The following is a 22,851-nucleotide window of genomic DNA, read 5'->3' as shown; positions in this document are numbered from 1 at the left end:
CCAGATAAAGACATCGATTCAGTGCTGCTGTGTTGATTCAGTTCCCAAGCAGCTGGCTGAGGTAAAAAAAATGGGTTAAGCAGTTAGACATTGACCATTCTTGGATTAGACCAGGATCCTATCGCTTTTTAAACTTTCCTTTGACAAGGTAGCTGAATCACAGTTTTAAAATTCACTGCAGCATATATTTTCAGCCCACAAATATTTCTTATTTTGATTCCCTGAATTCTTTTTTCTTCCGCCAGAACATCCATGATGAATACCGGGTTCTGTGAATCATCTCATTCATGCTTCATGTGGAAGTAATGCTGCCACTTCACTTATCTGTTTTATTGACCTGTTTACATAGCCAAGGGTGGCACTGCAAGCTGGTATTCAATCAGTGATATTCTGATTTCCTGGGATACGTGCAATATGACTAATTTTATTAGTTAAACAATGAAGAGATGCCATCAATTTTTAAAAGTCACATTCCTACTTGGCGCTCTCTCATAATCATTGTTACAAGCAAGATTACTGTGATCACCATAATGATAAAAATAAGGGGGAGAAGTGTTTTGCCTTAGCCTGGAGTTTTGGAAGATTTTTTTTTTTTTATTTTGCACTTGACGACATTTATGCATTTGTATATGGTCAGTGCCTCTGCTGGCTGCTTATAAGCAGTTCCAGAAAATATATAAATCTGTGTCTGTTTAACAGCAGAAGCACATCATAGATGAGATTGTGGGGGTGGTGGCTGAAAAGTAGAAGCAGGATAGGGTCGAGGACTGAACCTTGGGTCCACCCCTTTCTGCTTACTACCATTCTGCTCTTCCCATTTCATCCTCTCCTTTTTGGGAGAAACTATTGAACTTGGAAGGAAGGCTCCACGTTTCCACAGTCATGGCACTCTTTTCTTCCCTAACCCCAGTCTTTATAGCCATTATATGTGTTTTGATTGGGGTAATACTGAAGAAGACTAACGGAGAGAAGGAAAAATGTGAGACTAAAAGCAAGCCTCTATCTCACCCATGGGTGGATGAAGATTTAAAAGATGGCACTGACCACCACTTAGAGGAAGAAGGTAAGAAAAATCTTATCTATCTGAGTAGTTTTGTTGTTTCAATTTGATCTGCTGATACGAATAAAGAAGATGCAACCTTCTTGGCTTCTCGACAGTGATGGAAAGGCATAGTGCTACTGCTGCTGTGCCCTGAGCTTGTCTGCTCCGTGGAAGGAAGCTGTCCTGATGTCATGTCACTCTTGGTGTAAATCTCTATTTCCTCCAGATCCCACAGGTCAGAGTGCAAAAAGAAAATGCATTTTCAAAGACCACTGTCTGCCCCTCTGCCCAGTGGATCTCAGACCTGTGAGGGACTCTGTGGGGAATGTAGGAAAAGAAAGAGAGATGGTGCTGAAGTCCCCCCAGCCTCTTCCCAGGCCTCATTAGTGTGAGCAAAGGGAAGACCCAAGCAGAGAGTTTCTATCTGTGCAAGCTGATTTTGTAGACATCTCATCCCACTTTACTGTCCAGTGCTACATGTTTGATCTCAACACCCCCAGAAAAGTTTATTACAGTTATTACAAAAGTCCTCCGTTTGTGACTTCTGTGAATGTCCGTGAAAGCTTTAGCTGGATTAGCACTGGCATCATTTGGGAGGTATGTTGATCAAATATTTAAGAACAAAATGTGGTGATGGTGCTAATCTCTGTTCACTCAACTGCATATTTGAACCTGTACAGAACACCCCCCCTCTTTTTTTTTTTTCAGTAGTGATTTCTGACGCACAGCTTGGACAGAGGTCTGAGCACAAAATGCACCTTTCCTTCTCTTTGCTTCCTGACTATCCTCCATAAGCTCCCTTCATTTCCTTGTGAAATAAAAATCTACAGAGCTCTGTTCCTATGAAGCTTTTAAACTTGCAGTTAATACAGCCTTTTTTACCCAAGCTGGTTTCAAAGGCTTTTTGTGTGTGTTTTTTCCCATAATGACACATTGTCTGAGTCCACTTCTAGGAGTCTTGAAACTTTATATTGTTTTTCTGCACGTATACCTTTTTCTAAGAACGATTATTTCTCTTTATTTCTCAGTGTTCAGTGTAGTTTGAGTTAGTGTTGTGTATTAGTTTCCAGAAATAGTTGATAATTGTAACCTTTTAAACCATATTGACTATTTCCCAAATACACAAAATTTCTTTAAAAGTTAGTTCATATGTTGCACCCTCCTTTGTACAGTGAAAAATTCTGTATAAAATTATCCCTTATTTCCTTTGTCACTAATGGTTTAGTAGTTCAGTTAAATTGCTGCAAATTAAAATTCTCATGGGTTGTTCAACTGATAATCTATGAATTATGAGTGACATCTTTGACTACAGCTGTTTCTATCAGTTTAAAAATTTAGATCCTCTAAATAAACAAACCTATTAGCTCTTAACAAGGAGCCTCACTGCCACAGCTCCATATATAAAATGTTATTCTTTTATGTCTTAGTTGTTTTCCCTTTTATTCAGGTGCTAAATTCAAAACTGTACTAGTTTTAAATTGCTTACAAAAAATTGGCAGATACTCGTTTGTGCTGTTGCTAAAAGGAGATTTATTTATTTTTAAAGAAAACCTCTCTCGACGTACCATGTAATCCAACATTAAATTAGGCTTTCTTGCTGTGTTGCTTTTAACAACAAATAAATGCTGTGTGGTTCAAAACCAACATCTTCGCAAAACAGGCATGTCTTTTATCTCCAGAAAAATTAAAATGATTGCATCGTGCGTGAGGAAGTTTTTCTTCAGCAAGGGAAAGCCTAGCCTGAGGGAGACGAGAATATGGCCACCTTGGTAAGGATCTGCTACTCTGCTAATGCTGTAACTGAGAACCAAAACGTATTCACCTTGTTGTCAGTGTTAAAATTTTCACTGACTGCACTAGATGCTGAAACGGAAACTTAGATGTAAACAGAGATTTTCTTAATAGTAGAGAATATTTTACCTGCTGTGCAAATTCTACTACTTTAGTAATGTATCTTACTTTATCAGAAAAGCTCATTTCTACTTAAATGTCTCAAGCTGGCTTGTGTTTAAAGACAAAGTTCCTCTGAAGAGAATTTGAGTTAGGTGAGAATGAAGCATTTTTAAGGCTAGAATCTAGGGCTGCCGTAGGTGAACAAGCTGAATTTTGAACAGCCCCCTAACAGGAAGAGGCAGCTGAAGACCAAGTCTTTCGATACCTGGCCACGACCAAAGTGAGGGCGCTTAGCCAAGAGAGTGAAGCGGTCTGTAAGCAAAGCACTGAACTTGCTCGGGCGTCATCAGCCCTGCGAACCTTCCCTCAGGTGGCACTGCCAGGGATGTTTCCCCCGAGAGAGGCATACCTTTGAGCAGCAAAGCATGAGGTGTAATTAGCTGAACGGCTTGGACAGACTCAGTAGAGTCACTTATTGGCAGTGAAGGGCAGAAGGGGGAGGGCCAAGTGCTCCTGAGCTTGTCTGTGTTATGCTTTCGGCAGCTGAAGAGAAGGATGTTTCTCAGAGCAGCCAGAAACCCCATTTTGTGGTTAAGTGGAAAGCATTCACTTGGATCATTTGTTTAATGCCTTAGCTGGCAATACTTCAGATTTGTTTGCATACCCATCTGTCCTGTAACTTTTTCTTTCATTTATGAGATCCAGAACGGGAGATTGCCAATCCACAGCACAAGAAGAATGGTCTGTATGTGTGTATATCTGGCCGTGCCTTGCACTAGGCCATGTGTCATTACCAATTGGATACAGATGAAAAAGATGTTTCTTCAGCCTCGTCTTGAACGATGAGTCACAGGGGTCTCTTCTAGTGGTGGGTATCTGATCCCGAAGTGGTGGTACCTCGTCTCCCACTGCTTCGGGTTTACGCAATTAGATCTGGACTGTTCAGTCTTTAGCCTAGGGAGCTTAGTATATATTGGTCACTTTCTTGGTTATATATCCAGATCAATACAATTAATTGATGGATAAGGTGAATGCAGACCCAGTTTACAGCGGTGGGGAGGATGAGGTTGAATTTTATTTGTATCCTTGTTACTCTGGGGATTAGTTGCACGGATTAATAGCAAAGGCATTTTATTACTACATATTTAATTGTTGGGACTTTGGTGATGTACTCTACTTAAGTACTACAAAGCAATGTACAAAGGCCCAAATGTTCCATCTCTTCTGAAAATGCACCGCTCATTGCTTGTGATACTTCTTATAACAGACCTCTCCCACTTAGAAGTATTTTTCCTCTCCCCAAGTTCAAAGACTTCCCGTATCTTTTAGTAATGCTAATGACATGAATGAGGCAGTAGCAGTTTAATTTTCCAATTCAATGACAGTTCATGCTTTGTGTCATTTAGGAACACAGGGCTTGGTGCATCATTGTGTTTATCGTCTCCCTGCTGCTGCAGACACCTCCAGCCTTTGTCATCAGCTGAATGAACATGAAAACTGGTCTTTTTTGACCCCGTTTCTTTAACCTTGCTGGAAGGCTATTCCAGAACTTTGTGCTATGGGTTAAAAATCCTCCTCTGCCTGCCTGCTGAAACTTACTTAATACTACTCTATACCCATTTTTCCTGTTCCATTCTCTTATTAGTTTAAAGGATACTTTTCCAGCCCTGAAGTATACCCTCCTGTGGTTTCCAGACAGCAGTCAGATTACCTCTCAGCTTTCCTTTTACTAGGTAAACCAGCAAATCTTCTCTTTATCAAACAGCCACACCGTTCCCCTGAAGAACTTAAGAAACCTTCTGCAGCTATATTCCAGTTTGAGGTAATTTTTTTTACAATATTTTGATGCTGGCTTCTTTCTTCCGGGGTCTGCCTCTTCCACTTGATACTTCTTTTGCTTAAGATCCCTGACCAACTCTTGAGGTTTCCAGGATCAGCCTGCTAACCACTATTTATAACCCACTGGTAAGGCACTCCATCTCTTTTAGTTCCCTATTAGCCACACACTCAGTTCAGGATTGGATTCACTACTGGGATTCCTGTAGTGGCAGATTATGTAGCAGTCTGCCATTTATCAAACAAAAAACCACAGGGACAGTTGCCCAGCATATTAAGTCCAAAGATCTGAAACCTTTCTTTATATACATTTAATTGTTTTCCTATTAATTGTGGCTTTATACTGGAAAAGAGAATTGGAGAGGAATTCTATGCTTAGGAAGCAATTCCTTAGAGAAGAAACTGAAAGAGCTGATTTGGAAAGCAAATGCATTGGTCTAGACTGAGGTTACGAGTGAGGTTTCTCAAGGATCAGTCTCAGGACCAATTGTTAATATTATCTAGTGTTCTTTGTGTAAAACCAAGGAGTGTACAAGTGAAATTTCTTAATGACATACAACTGGGAGCCAACAACACAGGGAAGTGTCAGTGTAGGTAAAATAAGTGGCTAACGGAAATAAAATGACAAGTCATCGTTCTCAGTGTGAGTTTATGTTATTAGGAACTCATGGTAAGAATTTTTGCTACAAACTGAGGCAAAATTTATTATATGATTTGTAGGCTGATTATAACCTTCTATATGAATTGCTGGGAAGAACATAAACATCATCCTAAAATGTATCCAGAGAGGAATTTCTGATAGAATTAGAGAAATAGTATTTTTAAAATGAGATTTCTTGGAATATCTGAACCAAAACCATTTCAGATTTGCTTAAAAAGGAGGAAACCTGATGACTATTGCAAATGTACAACAGAATTGATGGCAATCTTGAGAATGTGGCTAACAAGATAATAGACTGACTAGCAGGATATCTGTTGTCCATCAAATGATGGAATACACAGAGACATAAACAAGACATTTGTAGTATTGTATAACGTGACTGTACAAACAGGAGTATGTCCAAACATACCAATTAAAGAGATAGAGAGCATGCACTAAACAGATGGTGCTGATAATGATTTTTAGCTTAGCATATGGATAATGTTAACTGCTAAGAACGAATGGTAGACATATGGTGGAAGAGAATAAATAATAGATGAATTTATTATTAAAAAAAAAAATTGCCAGGAGAGTTTTGGTTTCGTGTGTCAGTTCTTTCACTTCTGGGTGGTTCTTCAACCTCAGCCAGTACTTCCATTTTGAGTGCATTAAGGTTTTTAAGTTTTGCTTACAAAACTTAAGGTCAGATATGCTGATGCTCATACTTTCATTCTCACCAGCCACCTCATCTTTGTCCCATGTTCAACATCTTTGAAAGTACATTTCTTGTTTCACTATGTTGTTATTAAGTTGAACCATCCAGACCACACAGCAGCTTCACTTCTTTTCTTCTCTTCTACTTACATGGAAGAAAACCCCAACCAAACAAGCAAGCAACCCTCGCAAAATTTAACACAGCTTGGCTTTAGGTAATGCTGCAAGTTTTATACTTTCTGACTTACAAGGCCCAAGTATCTGTGCTAACTAATCCTTTTCTTCCATTCCTAGTTGCCTATAGATCATTTAATTGAGATGTTTATTCAACCAATTACATCTAAGATTATTTTTATATCTCTGATTGAAAGAAATGCCAAATCTCTCTGCTTCCTGATCCCTGAATTCTTCAATCTGAGTTCTCCAACTTAATTTTTCTTAATCCCTTATTTTCCCTGAGTTTGTTCCCTTAAAAATTGAGATCCACAGTTATAGACCTACTTTTCCTTACCCTTTCATTTAGTCAATTAAATTGAATGAACTGATAATCTCAGTTTAGGGGTACTTTTTTTTTTTTATAATGTCCTCCCCTCTCACTGAAACCAAAGCTAAGAGAGTCACTGCATGAGAGAAGAACAGGTCATTTTATTAAGGTATTGGATGCTTCAGCTGGGAAGCCTGGTTTCTAGTATTATCATAATATTTCCTCTTTGTTCTACACCTGGAAAACTATGCTTCTGCCATGTACTTATAACAATGATGTGGTTGAGGCAATATGACTCTCTTTTAAAGATGTGTCCTGATCTAGATGTGACCTTGGGGGCCCTTGTAGGCTTCACACTTTCCCAGAAGACAGTGCATCTCAAAAACCCCCCCTTTTTAGACATGCTACTTTTTTATTTCTTTACAATCTACCACAACATCAATTATTACCTATTTTTTATTGATATGCTTCCTGGACAAGTCAAAGCAGGTACTGCTGTTGTTATTGCATCTTCATTCTTCCCTCCCTGTCACGTTTTGTTTCATGCTCTGTACAGGCACTGATAGCTCTTCCAGTTTGCTGTCTAGGCCTCTGCACTCAACTCGCCACAAGCAACATTGGATCCAACTCTTTGGATTAAGTACATCATCTGAGTCAGCTCTCTGACTACTGTCCTCATCCATATAAGTAATTTAATCTTGCTCTTCATCCTTCTGTCCTTCAACATTCAAGTATGTATTGACGGTTTATCACCTACCTGACTTTCCTCTCCTTGTGTTTCAAAACCAGGTACAGAGATTACACAAATTTCCTCCAGCCTTTGCTCCCATTTGACAAACCTCCTTTGTAAAGATCTTCAGTATTTTATAGACTAGTCTCGGTATGTCTAACTCAAAATGATGGTTGATAGCTTTGTAATAATACTAGAAAAAGAGATGACCAAGCAGGGCTTGGATTTGCTTAGGAGCCAAGGTTAGACCATCATGGCTTTAGCGCATGTCTTTTCTCACATCTTCACAGCAATTGTCCCAGTAAAACTGAACTAAGGTCACTGTGCCTCTGATTACATGGGCCCTACCCCCTGGGCTGAGGGTTACACCTTCTTCAAAACCACCAGGCAGAGATGCAAGAGGCAGAGCTATGCATCCTGCAAACTATTCCACAACTGCATTCCCTGTGAATCTTCAAGGAGCGGTTGCATATTGGCTTTTACCAGCTTAACATAGTGGTCCTTGAAAATGGCATCCTATGGTACCATGCATAGCGTGGAAGAGGTGGGAAGGACGCAGAGCTCTAACCATCTCCCTGCCTCCCCTCCCCAGCTACCCTACCACCCTAAAAAATGTAGGATGTTGAACACTGGGTCCCCAGTGGAGGCTCTTCCTCTCAACATCCTATTGCACCACGCTACTTGCTAGTGTAAACATAGCCTTTTAACCCTGTGGTATTCCCTTCACTGAGAGTGGAGGAGGAACAGCAAAAAAGGGGGTGTGAAAGTTTCTGAAAGAGGAGATCACCAGAATCCTAGCAAAGGGCAAGTCCTAGTCAGCTGGTTGCTATTGAAGAGTAAATAATCTACTAAGTGTAAACGACAAAGGGAACACTAGGAAGGGCATCCTCTTCCTTTTTTCAGTTTGAGCGTGCAAGATGCCCACAAAAATAATTTTTACAATGGGTCACTGCTTCCCATTACCACGGAGCCAGGTCCTTGCAGACTGTGACTGAGAGTGCTTAACACAGGCATGAAATGTTAAACAAAACAAACTTTCTGCATGACTTCTTTGTATGCAAAATGAAATGTATGTTGTTTGGCGACCAGATTCATTCTGTTTAGATTCAACATATGAAACTGGAGGTACTGTAGCCTCTTGCACACGCTGAGCCACACTTGTGAATATTTCACCACTGTTTATAAAATGAACAAAAAATCAGCCTGGTCTCTAAGGCAACTGCATACTACTAAAACACAGAAAAAATTGCTGTTTGAATTTGCACTGGAGATTGCTATGATTCTGGAATAATAGCCTAATGGTGACTGAAAAAGAACTGGAGTATTTTTTCCTCATCAGCCCTCTGTAGCAGATTGCTCAATACTATTGACTAGTCAAAATGCAAAATTTAAATGCCTTTAACTTTCACATCATAGTTGCAAAAAATGCTATCCCTGCTGATTCTAGGAATGCAGGGGAGAAAGAGGAGATCTCAGAGACAACAGAAGATGCATACTGTGGTATAAAAAAAACCCCAGAGAGACAGATTTCAGTGAAATGAGGAACCATTTTGAGTTCTTAAATTAAAGACAAGAAACACAATATCCTACATTTGATATGTTGTTATCCTAAGTATAGATGCCTGTCATCCATTTCCTCTTATGCTGAAAGTATCACGAAACCAAAGAACTTAACCACAAAGTCACATTTGCGCAAAGCCTAGACCTGTAATGCTTCTGCTATGAAACATGAATATGGAAGAAGCTGACATTCAGCTCTTCAGAGGAGATCTTACACATAGAATCATAGAATATGGTTCTGTGATTCTATGAATCTCCTCTTCAGAGGAGATCTTACACATCTTGGTAGTTAAGCCCTCTCTAACTTCAGTAATTTAATTGATTTTTTTTTTTTTTTTCTTATTAGACTGCTCAGGAAGGAACACACGTCCACATTTACTTACTGAGAAAAGTGGCCTGAAAGATTGGCCACCTTTTCACTGCTGTTTCAGCTTGTAATCCACATTTTACAGGCAGGCTTGCAGACTGAAGTGGGGAAGGCCATAACTTCTTTGTGGATCACACTTGCTACAGCCAGCCAGGACCCTCCTGCCTCTCGGTATTTAAACAAGGTGTTTATTCAGTAGCTGGAGCTGGGGATCAATGAGTTGTGTCAACTGGAACCTCAGACTTTGCCTTTCCAGTGGTGTAGAAGTGCAATGTATGCCAATGCAGGCCAAAGTGCATTACGGTGGTGAATGCCAAAGATATAAACAGCGTTCTCCAGCAAAAAAATCCCTAACCACTTCTATTTTCTTGCAGAGGTTGATGAAGAGTGGCAAGGACTTGAGGAAAATGTTGCCCATGTCCCCTTGTTCATGGAGCGCTACCCTGAGGCCGAAATGATTAAAAGGTCACAGATGTTTTACGACTTTCTTAATAAGAGGCGGTCTGTCAGGTTTCTCAGTGATGAGCCGGTCCCCAGAGAGGTTATCGATAATGTCATCAGAACAGCAGGTATAGTACTGAGTGGTTCAAGGTCTGAAAGAAAAAAAACAAAAAGGATCAGCATTGCTGTTCAACCGTGTAAAAGTGATGTGGAAGAGCCAAGGGAATTGGCATTTGGCTTATGGTTTTCCTAGATTCACCTGTAGCCATAATGAATGAGCACCCATTGATTGTTTGGAAATTACTCAGCTCGAACAACTATATGTCAGGGACTGGTTTGGAGCATTCCCAATTCCTTTGTATTGTAGTGCATCCAAAAGGGAAAAAACATTTCCACAGCATGAAAAAAAAACATTTCATTTTCAAGCTTTAAAAGATGTTATTTAAATAAAATTGATGTATAGTTTAGTGAAACATCTTTCAAATAGAAAAATTGAGGTGTTTTCTTTCAAAAATGTCAAACTGTGTGTACTTCACATGCTTTAAAATGTCATTCATTATGATGATATTTATCATGTGTGGGTTTTGTTTGTTGTTGTTTTTTTTTTTTCCCCAAATGAGTTGATGAAATCGTCCCAGCCATGTGAAATATTTCAGTTGACATAAATGGTTGGGATTTATTATGGGGAAAAAAGTTTCAGTCAAGAACAAAAAAACTTTTCCATTCCTTTCAGCATTAGTGACAGGTCCCTATTGTACATGACTGGAGAGTTATGCTGAGGACCCTGATCAAGGTTATTTGACTGAGTGTCAGGAAATAATTTTCCTTTTTTTTTTTTACCTTTTTTTTTTCATTGCTGTAATGTCCTGGCCTAATCTCCTCTCTGCTTTAGTAATATTGACTTCAGCCAGGAGTGGTTTTGACCTTCATTATTTCTCTTCCATGAACCAGTTGCTGTTAGTATAGAAAATATTCACAAGCTGCCTTAGAGAAAAGATCAGTAGCCTCTAGCAGGATTAATAATATAGAGATTCTGAACAATTGATGTGCAATGTTTTCCCTTTAAAAACTCTAATTAGCTGGGAGTCATTAAAACACTGAGCATGTTTTGGCAAATGCAGCAAAGCGAACAAGCCTGGAGTGCAGATGAAGTACTTAGTAACCCTGAAAGCTTTGGGCTGTGTGGAGGAAAAGAAAACAAAGCAAAGCATAAATGTCATCAGTTCTTACCCAAACCTGAGGAGAGGCAAGGTTCATGGTATAAACACATTTTAACATAAAAGACAGTTCAAGCTGCTTATTCAGTGTTCCTTAAACTGAAATCAGTGCTTAGATAAGCAAATACAGTATGTGTTCAAGACCTTCAAATATTTTTAAAATGTGTATGAGAAGCTAAAGAGACCTGAGCAGTCTCCTTAACCTATTTCTCTGTGAGCTTGTACAGATAACAATATTATTCAGCTTCTCGGTTTCATCTCCTAGGCAGTTAAAATATTCTCCAGTGTTGTTGGTGTGTAATAATCGAGGCTGAATAAGCCAGTGCAGACTTAATATGTGCACACCTACATACACCAACCGTCTTTGGGACAACAAAATCAAACTTGTATGCTGTATGGCAGATGTCTGCATTGTGCAGCTCCTCATCTTTGTCAGTCAGCGACAGATTCCTGCAGGTGGTCGCTTAGCCTTGTTTCCCTGAAAGCCATTAGCTTTGCCCTTCAGCTAAAACCATGTCTCAGAGTGGGCTGCATATTCAGATGGTGTGTTGCTTTGGGTATAATGCTTTGCATTAACATTACTGTGTGTATACATTATACTGCCGCCTCCATAAGAACCACAAAGGAATTTTTAGAAATCCCCAATTTTTGTTTCCTGTAAGATGGCTGTATGAAAGGACTAACCTCTGTCATTGAATGGGACTTCACACTCTTCGAGAAACAAATGAACAAAGATTATCTGCCAGAACTTATCTCAGTCCTTTTCTTCCCATCTCATCAACTTGATTTCCTATTGCTCTGTTGGTCAGTCTGAAAGCCCACAAAGAAGAGCTGATACCTCTCACTGCACACCCTCCTTCAACATTGTGCCAACTGGGTTTTCATCTTTCCCTGTTTTTATATGAAGGTACTTCACCCAGTGGAGCACACACTGAGCCCTGGACCTTTGTGGTAGTTCAAGATCCAGATTTAAAACATAAGATTCGTGAGATTGTAGAAGAAGAAGAAGAAATCAACTACAAAAAAAGGATGGGAGACAGATGGGTTAATGACCTGAAAAGATTGAGGTACGAAAAAGTCAATTGGCTAAGGGGTTTGAAGGGAGCTGTGTTTCGGTCTAGGAAAGACTTCATTGGGAAGTTTTAGTCATGCTGCTTTTTTTTTTTTTTGCATTTTTTCCTTTATTTTCAGGAAGAAAAAAAACAAACTGAAAATATTCAGCTCAATTTTAAAAACCTTGTTTTAAAAATGTTCTTTCAAGTCCCTGCTGCTTAAACTCTCCCCAGTTTTCTGGTGCTGCTCAGGAGGGCAGCTGTAAATATTTCCCACTTCCTGATCACAGAATAAGAAGGAAGGTGGGGTCAGAGACTGTCCCAGACAGAGAGTTGCCAGGGTCACTATATTGTGGTCCTCTTGCTAATTTACAGCTGAGAAGAAGAAACTCCTGCCTGAGGAAAGCGGAGTTCCCACGCAGCAGGAGCTAAAAAAAAAAAAATTTATTATCTGTATATGTTAATTCTGGCTGCCTTGTTCTAAGGGCCAGGTGAGGTGCAGCACCTGACTGATACACACAAAAGAATCATAGAATCATTAAGGTTGGAAAAGACCTCTAAGATCATTGAGTCCAACCGCTAACCCAACACCACCATGCCCACTAAACCATGTCCCTAAGCGCCTCATCTACATGTCTTTTAAATACTTCCAGGGATGGGGACTCCACCACTTCCCTGGGCAGCCTGTTCCAATGTTTCACCACTCTTTCAGTAAAGAAATTTTTCCTCACATCCAATCTAAACCTCCCCTGGCGCAACTTGAGGCCATTTCCTCTCGTCCTATCGCTTGTTACTTGGGAGAAGAGACCGACACCCACCTCGCTACAACCTCCTTTCAGGTAGTTGTAGAGAGCAATGAGGTCTCCCCTCAGCCTCCTTTTCTCCAGGCTAAACAACCCCAGCTCCCTCAGCCGCTCCTCAGAAGACTTGTTCTCCAGACCCCTCACCAGCCTCGTTGCCCTTCTCTGGACACGCTCCAGCACCTCAACGTCCTTCTTGTAGTGAGGGGCCCAAAACTGAACACAGTATTCGAGGTGCGGCCTCACCAGTGCCGAGTAGAGGGGCACGATCACTTCCCTACTCCTGCTGGCCACACTATTTCTGATACAGGCCAGGATGCCATTGGCCTTCTTGGCCGCCTGGGCACACTGCCGGCTCATGTTCAGCCGCTGTCGACCAACACCCCCAGGTCCTTTTCCGACAGGCAGCTTTCCAGCCACTCTTCCCCAAGCCTGTAGCGCTGCATGGGGTTGTTGTGGCCGAAGTGCAGGACCCGGCACTTGGCCTTGTCGAATCTCATCCAGTTGGCCTGGGCCCATCGATCCAGCCTGTCCAGGTCCCTCTGCAGAGCCTTCCTACCCTCGAGCAGATCAACACTCCCGCCCAACTTGGTGTCGTCTGCAAACTTACTGAGGGTGCACTCGATCCCCTCATCCAGATCATTGATAAAGACGTTGAACAAGACCGGCCCCAGTACTGAGCCCTGGGGAACACCGCTCGTGACCGGCCGCCAACTGGATTTGACTCCATTCACCACAACTCTCTGGGCCCGGCCGTCCAGCCAGTTTTTGACGGAGCGCAGAGTCCCTGTCTAAGCCGTGAGCCGCCAGCTTCTCTAGGAGAATGCTGTGGGAGACGGTGTCAAAGGCCTTGCTGAAGTCCAGGTAGACCACATCCACAGCCTTTCCCTCATCCACTAGGTGGGTCACCTGGTCATAGAAGGAGATCAGGTTGGTCAAGCAGGACCTGCCTCTCATGAACCCGTGCTGGCTGGGCCGGATCCCCTGGTTGTCCCGCACATGCCTTGTGAACACCCTCAAGATGAACCGCTCCATAATCTTCCCCGGCACCGAGGTCAGGCTGACAGGCCTGTAGTTCCCCGGATCCTCCTTCCGGCCCTTCCTGTAGATGGGCGTCACATTGGCAAGCCTCCAGTCATCCGGGACCTCCCCCGTTAACCAGGACTGCTGATAAATGATGGAGAGCGGCTTGGCGAGCACCTCTGCCAGCTCCCTCAGCACTCTCGGGTGGATCCCATCTGGCCCCATAGACTTGTGAGTGTCCAGGTGGCGTAGCAGGTTGTTAACTGCTTCCTCTTGGATTATGGGGGGTTTATCCTGCTCGTTGTCCCTGTCTTCCAGCTCAGGGGGCTGAGTACCCTGAGGAGAACTGATCTGACTGTTAAAGACTGAGGCAAAGAAGGCATTAAGTACCTCAGCCTTTTCCTCATCCTTGGTGACAATGTTCCCCCCCGCATCCAATAAAGGATGGAGATTCTCCTTGGCTCTCTTTTTGTCATTAATATATTTGTAAAAACATTTTTTGTTGTCTCTAATGACAGCGGCCAGATTACGTTCTAGCTGGGCTTTTGTCTTTCTCATTTCCTCTCTGCATGACCTAACGAGATCCCTGTACTCTTCTTGAGTTGCCTGCCCCGTCTTCCACAAGTGGTCAACTCTCCTTTTTTTCCTGAGTCCCAGCAAGAGCTCCCCGTTCAGCCAGGCCGGTCGTCTTCCCCGCCCGTTCTTCTTACGGCGTACAGGGACAGCCTGCTCCTGCACCTTTAAGACTTCCTTCTTGAAGAACGTCCAGCCTTCCTGGACCCCTTCGCCCTTCAGGACTGTCTCCCACGGGACTCTCTCAACCAGCGTCCTGAACAGGCCAAAGTCCGCCCTCCGGAAGTCCATGGTTGCGGTTTTGCTGGCCCCCCTCCTTACTTCACCAAGAATCGAGAATTCTATCATTTTGTGGTCGCTAAGCCCAAGACGGCCTCCGACCACCACATCTCCCACCAGTCCTTCTCTCTTTGTAAACAGCAGGTCAAGAGAGGCACCTCCCCTGGTAGGCTCACTCACCAGCTGTGTCAGGAAGTTGTCTTCCACACACTCCAGGAACCTCCTAGACTGCTTCCTCTCTGCCGTGTTGTATTTCCAGCAGACGTCTGGGAAGTTGAAGTCCCCCACGAGAACAAGGGCTAGCGATTGAGAGACTTCTGCCAGCCGCTTGTAGAACGCTTCATCCGCCCCTTCATCCTGGTTGGGTGGTCTATAACAGACTCCCAGCAGGATATCTGCCTCGTTGGCCTTCCCCCTCATCCTTACCCATAAACACTGGACCTTATCATCATCACAGCCATTGAGCTCTAAAAAAAAAAAAGTGAGAAATACTCACTATGAGCATTATTACTCACTAGAAATAGTGAGAAAAACTCACTATGCCTGTATGCTTCAATCTTACCAGAAGAAGGATTAAATAAGTGACTCAGATGTTCAGCACACCCTTTCCTGTTGCATGGCTTTGTCTTGATTCTCAAGATGATGGGAATCTTACTGAAAGCACCACAGTTTAGAAAACTGAAGTGATAAAAGAAGCTTGTCTTGATTTCTTCTAGTGTCCTTTTCCTTTTCTTCCTCCCTCTCACTTTTAATATATTTCTGAGATTCATGTTTGGAAAGAAAAATTTAAAAAATGTGTAGAATTGTGCCTTGGTAGCTGGTTCATAAAATTGCCTCCAGTAAAAGGGATTATATACTCTCCATCTTGAAACTTTTCCAAGTATTTGGCTCCATCATTATTTTTTTTTCTATGTAACCTCTGTTGCCATAACTCTTGTCCCAGTTTTTTCCTGTTGGTTGCCAAACAGTGAAGCTCCCAAAGCTATTGGGAGCTTTGCTGCTGACTGAGGTAGCCCCAAGGCTCGACCCTATGAAAGTGCTGAATTATGCAATATTTAATTGTTCCAAATGCCCTCCAAAGTCTGACTGACTTGCTTAACTTCAAACAATGGGAAGATGTCTACTGAGTCTTGACTTGTCAAATGAAGCATATGTGCAAAGCTTTATAGGGTTGATTTGCCCTACATGTTTCATAATGTTATTATTTTACAGGTGCTTATGTGCTATGTAAACAACTAAAATATAGTATTTTTTATATTTTGAGTGACAACAGTAGAAAGCACACACTTTCTTATCTAAATCCTACATCATAATTGTATATATTGTCATTAAAAAAATTGGAACCAAATGAATTCTAACAGGGCTGAAATACCCAGAAACAGAATAACATTTTTGCTGTGAGAATATATTTAGGTTTACATCTTAGACCAAGAAGTTTTGAACTTTTCTGCCAGCAGTTTTCCCTGCAATCACAAAAAAAAGTTGGCACTATGGGTAACTGGTAGAGCTGCAAGTCTGCAAAATTCCAGGAATTAAATAATCTCAAGGGCAAATGCTCATGAGGCCAGTTCATAGATAAGAGGTCAAGAACTACCTCCTATTTTTATACAATTCCACTCTTCAGAGTGAGCGCATCAACTCCTCAGCTGAATGTTAAAATTGAGAACTCTATTCAAGCTTCTCTTTTTTTTTTTAGAAATGTTTCTATTTAAGCCGATAATATTTAATCCTTTGCAGTAAATGTTCTAAGCTTTAGTCTACTGCTATAATTGTCGTGTACCTTTAGTGCCCCTTTGCAGACAGTAAATGTGACTTAAGGGAAAGTGAAAAGGTCACAAAATAAATGTCTTAAACACTATTCTTTTGCAGAACAAACTGGATCAAAGAGTACTTGGACACTGCTCCTTATCTGATCCTCATTTTCAAGCAGGTATACGGGTGGCTTCCAAATGGCAAAAAGAAGACCCACTACTACAATGAAATCAGTGTTTCTATTGCCTGTGGTATCCTGCTTGCTGCACTGCAGGTACATTGACAGAACCGGCACACTGGGAGTCAATGCATCAGTTTGGATTACATACCAAGACAATTCTGCCTAAATGAGGGTGGAACCCAATTTAGATTTTAACATTATCAGTCCTCTGGATTACTCCAATTCCTGGCAATATCTCTTAGTTTTGAGTTTTGAAGTTATTCTGCACAGGCCCACATCTGAGAAGGTGATTCCTACCCTCAGTACTGGTTGACAAGAAGAAAAATGTAATGCAGCGTACTTCCAGAGTTGTCACTCTTCTCCTGGCAGAGGCTCCGGCCCCTGTGGTTTCTGCCTTATGCTGACAGGGCTGACAGGGTCTGCAGATTACCCAAGCATGGCTGTACAGTGCCACACTGGCCCCTTGTCAGTAATCCCTAAAAAATGGCTTGACCCCAAATCATTTTTAGTATACAATGCTGGAAAAAAAAGTCAGGGACATATTTCACAGAACAGGCTGTACTATTTCAATCAGTCTTTCCAAGGCATTTCTGAAAGTGAACTGATTTCTAAAGCTCAGCATGTTTGACACCAGCCAGTTGGATTTTTCTCGGTGGTTTCTCAGTGCTCAGTTCTGCTTGTTGTAGCTGATGTATTCACGCAAGTGTTTAAACAGTGAAGCTATTCCGATTGCTAACTTGGCCTGTCAGCAGGATAACAGCAAGGTGCCACCTCTTATATCAGACCAATTTCCTACCAGGAACTGCCATTTCTCCTCCACTCTGTTTTGAGTGACACCTCCCTGCCCACATTGCTGTTCCTTAGGAGGATCTTCAGGATGGGAAATCTGAGAAGTGAGCAGTGCAGAAGCACATTGCTGGGGTGTTGCTGCTCTGCAGCTGCACAGGGCTCTGTATTTTCCCTCCGTGGAGCTGAGAGCAAAGGGGATGCATAGGCAATGGGGCAGAACCAGCACTGTGTCACTAGCACCTTAGTCAGAAGCAGTAGGAGTGACAAGGCTCCACTTTCCTCTGAGCCAGCCCACCATCAGGTGAGACTTCTCCCTACCAACTGTTAGGCTCTGTAATGCTGTCTCTTTCCCAGCTCTTAGAAATTAATTGACAACATTAAAGAACACAGTGCCATAGACTCATGACATTTAGCAACGCCACTATTAGCTCTTCTCCTCTTCATAAGACCATTGCCTGAGCACCTCTCCCTGGCTGACTTTTATATCCCAAAGCCTCCTAAAATGCTTGCTTTACATAGAGAGACTGAAATCCACATGTGCAACTCTCAGGAAGCGCCTCAGGTGTGGGGTCATATTAGGGATAGTGTCAGCTCTTTACTATTTGTCAGATCGTTTAGCTTTTTGATGAGATTTCGTATGAGAGGAGTGATGCACAGACTTATTTTGGGGTTCTGATGTAAGTCCAAACATTGGCCACTGTGAGAGATGGCAACAGACTCCTGCAACAAACTCTAAGGCAGAGCATGTGCCCCCTATTCCTGTCAGGTACAGCTCTTGAGCAGGAACAAATGGTCACAAAGCTGTAAGACATCTTCCTGTCAGCTGTATTGGGGGCAAAAACTGAAATATTTCTTTGTATGAGCCAGATGAACCTCATGGGGTGATGTGCTGGTTTTGGCTGGGGTAGAGTTAATTTTCCTCATAGTAGCTAGTATGGGGCTGTGTTTTGGATTTGTGCTGAACGCAGTGTTGATAACACGGAGATGTTTTCGTTACTGCTGAGCAGCGCTTACACAGAGCCAAGGCCTTTTCTGCTTCTCACCCCACCCCACCAGTGAGTAGGCTGGGGGTGCACAAGAAGCTGGGAGGGGACGCAGCTAGGACAGCTGACACCAGCTGACCACAGGGATATCCCATACCATATGACATCATGCTCAGCATATAACGCTGGGGAAAGAAGAAGGAAGGGGGGGGACGTTTGGAGTTATGGTGTTTTGTCTTCCCAAGTAAGGCATTATGGAGCCCTGCTTTGCTGGAGATGGCTGAACACCTGCCTGCTGGTGGGAAGTAGTGAATGAATTCCTTGTTTTGCTTTGCTTGCGTGCACAGCTTTTGCTTTCCCTACTAAACTGTCTTTATCTCAACCCATGAGTTTTCTCACTTTTACTCTTCCAATTCTCTCCTCCATCCCACCAGGGGGGAGTGAGCGAGCGGCTGTGTGGTGCTTAGTTGCCAGTGGGGGTTAAACCACGACAGTCCTTTTTGGTGCCCAACCATGAGGAATTTGAGATAAGGATAGTAATTGGGAGAGGTAATGGGCAAAACATGGACTGAAAAATGTTAGAGCGCGGAATGATTATGGGGAATTTCAGTTGTTGTAATTGTGGTGAAGGGACGAGTGGTGGATTGTGTGTAAATTGTCCACTTTCATTCAGTGTTGTGATGATGTTATTTTGATTTTGGTGTGGGGAATTCTCTTTTGTTGATGTGAGTGAAGTTTGCGAAGATTGTATGATGAATGTGGATTTTAGTGATAATTCTTAAATATATGATTCACAGAGGCAAGGGGTGGAATGTATTGGGTTTGCGTGGCAAGGTTTTGGTAGCAGGGGGGCTGCAGGGGTGGCTTCTGTGAGAAGCTGCTAGAAACTTCCCCCATGTCTGATAGAGCCAATGCCAGCTGGCCCCAAGACGAACCCGCCACTGGCCAAGGCTGAGCCCATCAGCAACGGTGGTAGCGCCTCTGTGATAACATATTCAAGAAGGGGGAAAAAACCTGCGCAACTGCAGCCGGAGAGAGGAGTGAGAATATGAGAGAAACAACTCTGCAGACACCAAGGTCAGTGAAGAAGGAGGGGGAGGAGGTGCTCCAGGCAATGGAGCAGAGATTCCCCTGCAGCCCATGGTGAAGACCATGGTGAGGCAGGCTGTCCCCTTCCGTCCATGGAGGTCTATGGTGGAGCAGATATCCATCTGCACCCTGTGGAGGACACCACACCAGAGCAGGTGGATGCCCGAAGGAGGCTGTGGCCCTGTGGGAAGCCCATGCTGGAGCAGGTTCCTGACAGGACGTCTGGACCTGTGGAGAGAGAAGACCCCACGCTGGAGCAGGTTTGCTGGCAGGACTTGTGATCCCATGGGGGACCCATGCTGGAGCAGTCTGTTCCTGAAGGACTGCACCCCGTGGAAGGAACCCACACTGGAGCAGTTCGTGAAGAACTGTAGCCTGTGGGAAGGACTCGCATTGCAGAAGTTCATGGAGGACTGTCACCTGTGGGAGGGACCCCACGCTGGAGCAGGGGAAGAGTGTAAGGAGTCCTCCCCCTGAGGAGGAAGGAGCGGCAGAGACAACATGTGATTAACTGACCTCAACCCCCATTCCCTGTCCCCCTGTGCCGCTGGAGGGGAGGAGGTAGAGAATTTGGGAGTAAAGTTGAGCCCAGGAAGAAGGGAGGGGTGGGGGGAAGGTGTTTTTAAGATTTGGTTTTATTTCTCATTACCCTACTCCGATTTGATTGGTAATATATTAAACTAATTTCCCCAAGTCAAGTCTGTTTTATCCGTGATGGTAATTGGTGAATGATCTCTCCCCGTCCTTATCTCGACCCATGAGTCTTTCGTTATATTTTCTCTCTGCTGTCCAGCTGAGGAGGGGAGTAACAGAGCAGCTTTGGTGGGCATCTGGTGTTCCAGTGATATCCCCACAACTGCCTCTCAACTTCACTGTAGCCATGGGTCCCCCATTACACTGAGCACTGCAGGCAGACTCCTGCTGTGCAACATGCAATGTCAGGCAGAATAAGGCTATTTCCATTACCCTGTGCTGTTGCTGTGGTGATGAAATGCTGTACTTTTCTGTAAGCAAAGTAGGTGTCTTTTATGGTACTGTTGAGGCTATCAGTAAATCAAGTGTTCCAAAACCTGTAGAAGAGTCTAATGAAGCAGCGTTTCTGGGCTAGTCAATAGGAGAATGTGTACAGGTCTGGTGAGAGTAATGGATACAAATACAGAGCACAGACCTCTGTCTCACTCTGTTGCTGTCTGTCTCGCTGCAGAACGTGGGTCTGTGCACTGTGACCTCCACACCCCTCAACTGCGGCCCTCAACTCCGGGTGCTGCTCCAGCGCCCAGCAAATGAGAAGCTACTCTTGCTGCTCCCCGTTGGCTATCCCAAGAAAGATGCTACTGTGCCTGCGCTGACACGGAAGCCTCTGGAAGACATCATGGTGGTCATGTGAGCCCAGTACCACAAGGAAGGAGCACACCCCTGTTGCCAGCTAGTAAGCAGCAGCCCGCTGAAGTTGTCACTGCTGTTTCTGTGTATCGTCCTCCTACGTCACTGCTGCTCTGGCTGTTTACACCTGTATTTCTTTTAGTGCTAGTCTAATCACGGTGGCTGCTTCTACTAATAGCAGTAAGCAGTCAAGCACTGTGCATTTGGCAGGTGCTATTACCAATGAGCCCAGGCAGTTGTTCCAGGGGACATGTACAGTGGCATTTAAATGACTTTCATCACTCGATTTTTCTTATGCATTGTAGGGACAAATCTCTCCTTGAACTGGAATGTATATTCTCCTTGTACTTTTGGGATTACTATTACACAGTTATTTTCACTTCAGAATTTTAATGCAGGTTGTATTAAAAGATATAGAGGTCAAACTCAGCTGTCTTATCTTCATCAGTGTGTGCTATTTAAATGCCCCTTCCTCTTCACTGTGTTCAGTTCTGCATTGGAGGAAGCTATTTTTCTCATATACAGTAGCATTTTCCCTACTTAATTGATCTCAAAAACCTTGTCTATACTAGGCTTTCTTAAACTATTGCTGGTACAAACGTCTTCGGCTGGGGGAGATCTAGTAGAAACAAGGCATCCAAGTAATTTCCTTGTTACCATTTATTTATATGTGTTCCAGGCACAGCTAGATCATATGGCAGCTATCAGTCGTGCCCCCTATATTTGCTGCTTCCACTGGAAGTGGCCCAGAGGGAACTACTATTCTGATTATCCTGTTTATACCTACAACTCTTCCAGTTTAACACTCTGAAATTTAAACTGCTTTAGAGACCCTGACACGCGAGAGGTGCTTTCACGTCACACCAAATCAGGCATATTTTGGTTTATTTTAAGGCTGCTTCCCACAAAAGCAACGTGCTCTGCTAAAAGCCTTGGTTACAGGCAAGATGTAGATGGGCACCAGTGGGAGTTGCTCACTGGAAGGGTTGATGCTACTGATACCTGCGCTGGCAGAGCCCCCTCGTGGGGTTGAGGTTCCTGCCGGCTTCAGGAAAAGCCCAAGATGAAACCACTGAAAGAGAGAAGTCCTTCCCTGAAGCTGCCTATATTCTGTGAAATACAGCTGCACTCTCTGCTGTATGTAACTTCAGGCAAATTCAGCCAAATTGGCATCAGCCTTCCTTGTGGGTTGCCTGAGTTAACTCGCTGCACCTTGTCCGGAGTCAGTCCTATTTAACATGACCTGTTGTCAGCTGAGCAAGTGGAGGGGGTAATATTTTGCAGAGGTACAGCTTTTTGCACTGCGCTGTCACCCAATGAGAAAAGCTATTTTTGTCTTTGGCAGACCATTTTGTTAGTATTTAGCAGGCATGGCTATGTGTTCACCTGTTTTACTAGCCCCATTTCACATCCTCAGTAGTACAGCAATGGCAGGAAAAGTTTCTCATGCAGACCTAATCTGAAATGAGCTTTTATAACTACAGTAAAATAAAAAAAGGAGTCTTGTGTCTACACGCTTGCAAGGTCTAAAAGCTAGTCAAGAAGAGAGGGATGAGCTGAACCAAGTCAAGGCTGACTGGCTGCAGGTTGCCAGTTATCAGGAATACATGTTAAAATCGCTGTAGCAAGTTTTCCTTCTGTGCAGATGCTGCTCTGCTGTATCAGGCCCCTTTGCAAAGTAGTTTGTATCTGCTGTAAATGTATATAAGCCCTATTACATTTGTTTTAATTCAGAGTTCACATCGCTAGAGGGCTGAACCTCTGTCTTTTTGTGATCTCTCCTGTAGCTACAGAAATAAACTGCTTCTGCCTGGCCTCAGTCTGCAAAATAGACGGCATGTTTATTCCGCAACAGCACTCAGAGAAGCTTTACCAAATAAATTCAGTTTAAACCAGCATGAGCTTGCATATAGAAGGCTATTTCTAGTGTGGTTTCATAATTAAAAACCAAAGAACTAAACCACTTTAAAAATATTTTAAAAATTTGTCACAATAACAAATATTGGTATATACCAATATACCT

The 22,851-nt window shown here is 43.0% G+C and overlaps 1 protein-coding gene across 1 annotated transcript; it reads left to right on the top strand.

Annotated features, from left to right (window-relative positions):
• The first annotated feature begins 838 nt into the window (after positions 1–838).
• Positions 839–22,643, top strand: IYD (iodotyrosine deiodinase). The gene is made up of 5 exons (XM_076333858.1): positions 839–1,063; positions 9,641–9,835; positions 11,832–11,991; positions 16,521–16,677; positions 20,650–22,643. The coding sequence occupies exons 1-5, from the start codon at positions 883–885 to the stop codon at positions 20,830–20,832; spliced, it is 876 nt and encodes a 291-aa protein (XP_076189973.1). The 5' UTR covers positions 839–882; the 3' UTR covers positions 20,833–22,643.
• The last annotated feature ends 208 nt before the right edge of the window (positions 22,644–22,851 follow it).

The sequence above is a fragment of the Aptenodytes patagonicus genome, chromosome 3, assembly GCF_965638725.1.
Source record: "Aptenodytes patagonicus chromosome 3, bAptPat1.pri.cur, whole genome shotgun sequence".
Taxonomy (NCBI): domain Eukaryota; kingdom Metazoa; phylum Chordata; class Aves; order Sphenisciformes; family Spheniscidae; genus Aptenodytes; species Aptenodytes patagonicus.
This window is presented reverse-complemented; position numbering and strand designations above follow the sequence as displayed.

What these genes read in the sequence shown, in the direction of transcription:
- IYD (XM_076333858.1), top strand. Translation starts at nt 883, where the DNA reads ATGGCACTCTTTTCTTCCCTAACCCCAGTCTTTATAGCCATTATATGT. An exon ending in CCACCACTTAGAGGAAGAAG is followed by an intron (nt 1,064 to 9,640) that starts GTAAGAAAAATC and finishes ATTTTCTTGCAG; the next exon opens with AGGTTGATGAAGAGTGGCAA. An exon ending in TAATGTCATCAGAACAGCAG is followed by an intron (nt 9,836 to 11,831) that starts GTATAGTACTGA and finishes TTTTATATGAAG; the next exon opens with GTACTTCACCCAGTGGAGCA.